This window comes from Propithecus coquereli, unplaced genomic scaffold (genome assembly GCF_000956105.1).
Source record: "Propithecus coquereli isolate 6110/MARCELLA unplaced genomic scaffold, Pcoq_1.0 Scaffold35, whole genome shotgun sequence".
NCBI lineage: Eukaryota > Metazoa > Chordata > Mammalia > Primates > Indriidae > Propithecus > Propithecus coquereli.
Genome location: NW_012149174.1, coordinates 3,920,613 through 3,926,874, shown reverse-complemented (window position 1 = coordinate 3,926,874; position 6,262 = coordinate 3,920,613). Strand labels below are relative to the sequence as shown.

Sequence of the window (6,262 nt, the reverse complement as noted above, 5' to 3'; positions counted from 1 at the left end):
GCTAATTTTTTCTGTATATTTTTAGTTGTCCAATTAATTTCTTTCTATTTTTAGTAGAGACGGGGTCTCGCTCTTGCTCAGGCTGGTTTCGAACTCCAGAATCTGGGAATCTGACTCTTTATGGTGTTTGGTTACTATTCTAAAAAATGCAGAAGAATAATATAAGGCCTTTAGTTTTAACTCAGTTACATGATCAAGCTATAAAAATATTTTATTATTTTTTGTGGCAGAGTCTCACTCTATCACCCTGGGTAGAATGCAGTGACGTCATTGTAGCTCACTGCAACCTCAAACTCCTGGGCTCAAGTGATCCTTGTACCTCAGCTTCCAGACTAGCTGGGACTATAGACATGCACCACCACACCTGGCTAATTTTTCTATTTTTTTTTTTTAAGTAGAGACGGGGGTCTCACTCTTTCTAGGGCTGGTCTCAAAACTCCTGAGCTCAAGTAATCCTCCTGCCTCAGGCTTCCAGAGTGCTAGGATTACAGGTGTGAGCCACTGTGCCTGGCCTATAGAATGTTTTATATATTAAATGTTGTAAATAGTTGATGTTCTATAAGACCAATGAAAAAATGAAATGATTTTGGGACCCAGAACTTTGAGATTTTGTAACTTACACAAGTATAACTAAATTAGACAAAGGTGTGTATTTTACTAAATGTTAAGTTCTAAGTGATTGAATTGAAGTTTCTGTCTTGTGAGTATCTCTAGCAGTCTCAGTATAACTAAAGCAACCTTTGGAATGCAGTTATATAGGCTTTGTTCTATAATGCTTTTTAGAATTTGCTTTGGTTATTTAGGAATTTTCTCTACACTTAATTGCCTAGTATAATACACCAGCTGGGCCATTACTCTTTTTTCATCAGATTCTAACTTAGAGGAAAGAAAGTCTGGTTATTTTTGAGGAATTAGACCATTGAATTCTCTGGTTCATCCGTCTAGATATAGTTGAGATTTGGCTTTCAGGTGTGAAATTTGTCTTTAAGCTGCTTTATAGCACATGGGCAGCATAGTTATTACTTTAAAGATATTTTAATTTTTATAAAAGCATGCATTTTCATGTGCTCCTACACATAAGTATGTAATTTAACTCTACATAGCCAACTCATGGTCACTCACATATACTTTAGTGAAAGCATTCTCCAGATCAGAATTTATAATCTGGGGTCACTAAAATTGTATATAGAATTTATGTGTCTTTGTAGTGTACATTTTTTCCAAGGCAAAGGGAACATAGATTTTGTTAGATTTTTAATAGGGTCATAATCCTCCTCTCCCTCACTTCCCCAAAGTTAAGGGATATAATCGTGTTTAGGAAACTACACTCAGTGAATTTTTAAAAATTCTATTTGTATCATTGATCTTGTTTAAGCTTGTTATATATGAATTATACTGAAATCACATAGCTTCTAAGTGCTTTAACTTTTAGGAATGGTATTACAGTGAAATACTAATAAGTAGCAAAAAATCATTTGCTTTCTTAAACTGGCTCTAAAAAAATTACTGACTTCTTTAATTTGATTGAGTATCCAACATGGTGCCTGTCATACAGCAATTGTAGAGGTCGATTTAATGAATGAGTTAATGTAATTGTAACCAGGTGTGTGCAGATAGGTTGCAAAAACCAGTGTTTTTATGATTTCAGCTGTGCCTTATTTTGCAAATTCTGGGAACATGTGTAGAGAACAGAGCAGTTTGTTCGTGCTGCAATAATCACAAAGACTGGGACAGAGATAATTATTTTGGGGGAGAAAGGTCTGTTTAAAAGACAGAATATTGAGAGAAACAATAGCTAAAGCTCTGTGTTGGGTGAGCAATTGTACAGGTAAACCAGGGCAAAATCTTTTTGAGAGACACATCTCCTTTAGTAGAAAAGAAATCTTAGCACCTTTACTTATTAACTTGCAAACCTCTCTAGTAGCGCCTTTTTCATTGGCTCCTGTATTTTCCTGTGGCCTTAGGTTAGATAGTGTGAGTGGAGTTACAGTTAAATAAGGACTAAAGATATCAAGGCACTTGTTTTCATAAGTGACTAAATTGATAAGTTTAAGAATATTTTCCAGTCATTGAAAATCAATGAGTGTCCTTTTTGCTATTTTATAAAGGTATTTCTACGTTGCCTGTTTTCACTTGGAGTTTTGTTGAATAGAAGCTACATTACCTCTTGTTTTGGGAAATAGAAATATGGCTAAAATTAGATTTGAACATAAACAGAATCTTTTGCCAATTGGTCTCCAAGAATGCCTTCTTATATTATTGGTCATTTTCTTTGTGGGTCTGCCTTGTCTTCCTTAACTACATTGTAAAGTTTTTGAAGGAATTGAGAATTTCTTTTAATGCTTTTTAACATTTTCACTGGGACCTGGAATAAAACCATTCTAATTCTGTGCCTTGAGCGATTGTCCAAGGCAAGGATTATATTTATATTTAGGTGTTTAAAAAAATCACTCTGGCACTTTTATATTGCCTGGGTTAGGAAGCTGGAAATTATGATCTCAGTACAATGCAAGTGACCTTTTCCACAGCAGTGGAATTTCAGAGTTTTACAGGTGGTGTTCATTTGTTTCTTTGAGAAAGTGATGCCAGTGTTTTATAGGGAGCTACCATTATGTATTAAATTTGTATTTTTTAAAAACATGTATTTATCATTAATGTATAAACATGCTCTTTGAAGAAATTTTGGAAAATATGAGCATATAAGGAAAAGAATAAAAATCACCTATAATCCTCCCTGCCTTCTCAGAAAATATAGTGGCCTTTAAAGTTTCATCTGATTGAATTGGCTAAACGTGAGAATCCTGGGCCAACCAGGAATTTGTATTAAGGCATAATAGTTAGTACTTTCTATTAATGCAGCATTCCTTGCTCCTCCCTCGCACTCTTTTTGCGATTTCAAAGAGACTTTTCTTTTCTTGATTCTCTGAGTCAGTATCTTTTAAGAAATGACTTGGTTGGTTAATGGAGTTTGTCTATATGAGTACTTTTCAGATGTGGCTTTCTGATTTTGCAACTTTGTTATTTTGATTCTAGTTTAACTGATGAAGAGTCTCGGAAAAATTGGGAAGAATTCGGAAATCCAGATGGGCCTCAAGGTGTGATAAATGATGATTTAAAAATATTGGTGATATGGTAGATAGTATGTGAAAGTTAATTAGTCTAAAAGGAATAGTTTGATTTTCTTAGCTTATGAATAGGAAACTGATAATCACAATGAGTTTAATTGAGCCCCATTAATTACATTTTACTTTATTTTTCTTTCTAAAGACTAGTTTGGAATATAGAAATTAGATTGATTCAGGGAAAAGAGTAATCACTATCATTAATCATTCCCAGTTAGCAGTTAATGAAAATTTGGTGGAAAAAAATCTGCTTTTCTTTACTGACTTCACACATTTTCCCATATGTTTATGTTTTCATAAACTCAGGACATGCAAAAGAATTTAGGTTTTTTTGGAAGAAGGAATTCATGTACTTAACACAGGGCTTTTTTCCCCCTTCTGGAAAAATTTGAAGTTTTGGATATAAACCATAATTCTTAACTTTTGTGTAATGGGGGCCTACTAATGTTATTCTAAAGTGTTTTTGGGAGTTGGCATTTTAGGATATAAATAAATAAAACTGGAAGTAGAGACTCTTCAGAAATTCTGATATTCTTTCTGTTTCAGCCACAAGCTTTGGAATTGCTCTGCCAGCTTGGATAGTTGACCAGAAAAACTCAATTTTGGTGAGTGCTTTGAAGTAAGACACATAATGTATTTGACATAATTTTTCTTTTCTACTATGTGTCTTGATAATATAAAGAGAACCATTACAAAGAAAATGCTGGCATGCTATTTTTAATTTAACTATGTATTGTGAAAACTTTTTACATAACAGAGAAAACTTTTTACATAACAGAGAAAAGAATTTTGTAAAAAACTTTTTACAAAACAGGTGCCCACTATCAGGCTGCTGCGTTGGGGCAGTGTGTTCTAAATGTAGTAAAACCTTAAAGTTGTGATGATTTCTTTTCTTTAGTAAGTAGTTTCAGATCGAATCCTACCTTTGATTTGGGAAACTATTGGTTTTTATGGTGTCTACATTTATCCTAAGGCGTACTCAAACTTTAAATTATTCTTCCTTTCACCATTACCCAGGCTAAACTAATTTTAACGTATGATAAATTAAATTGTAACTAGTCCATATGGTACTTTAGGAGGCAGTAGGATATCAACTTCAATCAGTAATAGTTGTTGCAACCCTAAAACATCAGGAATCATCTTACTTTACAGTAGCAGATAATTCCCTACTTCATCTTTTGACTTTCATGAAAATAATTGTTGAGGAGCTGTCTTTGAAGCAATAAAAACAAAATCCACACATTATGACTGTAATTTGTTTTGTAAGTGGCTATTAAATGTTATTTTATAGCAGATTAAAATTGGTTATCTTCAGGGGTATATAGTTGATGCATATAAACGTGTTTGTCATGCTTAGGGTTACTCCCGTGAAAATAATAGAGAAGAGATATTAATAGTTACTACCAGATTTAGGATCAAGCAGTAGGAGAAAAATCAATAGATAAAAATTATTAGCAAACAGAACATTATGCAGTGGCTCCTTGATATTTGGGCAAAGGAACCAGGTTAGCCAAGGGCTTCTTATCTCATTTATTTCCAGGGCACTAAATATGTGCAGGTTGTGGATAAATAAGTACCTGACTTGAAGGGAAATGTATTGCTGGTGTTATTTATATTGTGTCAGTAAATAACAAATTAAAAGGTAATTTATTATAGTGGATATGAGCATAGGCTCTAGAGCTGAACTGCCTTGGTTTAAATTCTGGCTCCACCACTTACTAGCTGTGTGACCTACAACAAGCTATGTAATCTGTATGTGCTTCAGGTTTCCTGCCTACCAAAGGAAAATAATGGTACCTTTCTCGTAGAGTTTGAGAATAAGGATTAAACAAGATAATGCGTGAACAAGATAATGCGTTTTAATAGTGGCTCCTCCATTATAAGCCTCAAAGTAAATGTTCATGGATATTGTTATCATTTACCTGATGAAGGCCGTATTTTTTTCCCCTTCAATTCTAGGTTTTACTTGTATATGGATTGGCATTTATGGTTATCCTTCCAGTTGTTGTGGTAAGTTCTACCTCTTTTCTTAACATTTTTTGGAACAGGAATTAACATGTTTTGGAGTCTTCCTATAAGATTTTAATTTGTGTTAGAATATAATCCATTGATCTTTGAATTTAAGAATTTACACTTTAAAACATCTTCTAAAGGTAACTTGAGTATGTTAATATATATTTCCTCCCAATGCAAAAGTGACACAAAACTGAGTTAATACAGATATATTTAGAATTTAAGATGCAAGTCTTTCTGCACCATCTCCCTCAATTCCATTTCTCTCAGAGATAATCACTGCTAAATTTGGTGTTGCATTTTTCAAGTCTTTTTCTATGTATTTATGTACACACATGCTTTTTTTTTTTTTTTTTGACTTTAATGAGATTTTATTGTTTGTTCTGTTCTTTGACTTTTCTGGCTTGAAATACTAGGGATACAACAAAGCATCCTCACTTTAGAAAACAACTATATATAGTACCATAATATGGAGATACCATAAAGTTTATGATTTTACTATTTCTTACTTTTGTGACTTTTGTTCTTTCTGATCCTGGAGTTCCTCTGACTCCCATAATGAGCCTAATAATCAAGCAGTTTTGCCTTCTTTGTGGGATTGTCATGATGATCTAATTATATGAAATAATGCGAATGAAAGTGTCACTTAAACTGTAAAATTACTCGTACATGTATTTATCACATATTTATTGAAGACATGCTATGTGTCAGGAACCAGCTTTATAACAATGGGTGTTTTATCTTCAACGAATTTCTACCTGAATTGTAAATGTTTTCATCATATATATACAATGACTTAGGTTGGTGTTTAGGCTTCAGACAGTATCTAAATAAATCATTTGAAATATGTAACAAAGAGGCCTTTGTTCTAAAGCTCAGGTATTTTTATTGGCTTATGAATATTTAGAAGATTTGACCATAAACATATTCTACATCAAGCTTAGCATTTATTGTACTTTTCATGCTTTATTTCTTGGGTAATTTTATTTGTATTTTAGGGTTCTTGGTGGTATCGCTCAATACGCTATAGTGGAGACCAGATTTTAATACGCACAACACAGATTTATACATACTTTGTTTATAAAACCCGAAATATGGATATGAAACGTAAGTAAATTTCAGTTACT

The 6,262-nt window shown here is 33.1% G+C and overlaps 1 protein-coding gene across 2 annotated transcripts in view; it reads left to right on the top strand.

Moving 5' to 3' along the window:
• The window catches only part of SEC63 (SEC63 homolog (S. cerevisiae)), a 77,786-nt gene that overhangs the window by 41,767 nt on the left and 29,757 nt on the right, over positions 1 to 6,262 (top strand). Inside the window, exons 7-10 of one of the 2 annotated variants that reach the window (XM_012651215.1) lie at positions 2,992 to 3,095; positions 3,669 to 3,727; positions 5,082 to 5,132; positions 6,134 to 6,242. In XM_012651215.1, coding sequence (XP_012506669.1) covers positions 2,992 to 3,095; positions 3,669 to 3,727; positions 5,082 to 5,132; positions 6,134 to 6,242 — 323 coding nt within the window. The remainder of the gene's footprint in view (positions 1 to 2,991; positions 3,096 to 3,668; positions 3,728 to 5,081; positions 5,133 to 6,133; positions 6,243 to 6,262) is intronic. The other variant, XM_012651213.1, reaches the window with a different exon arrangement.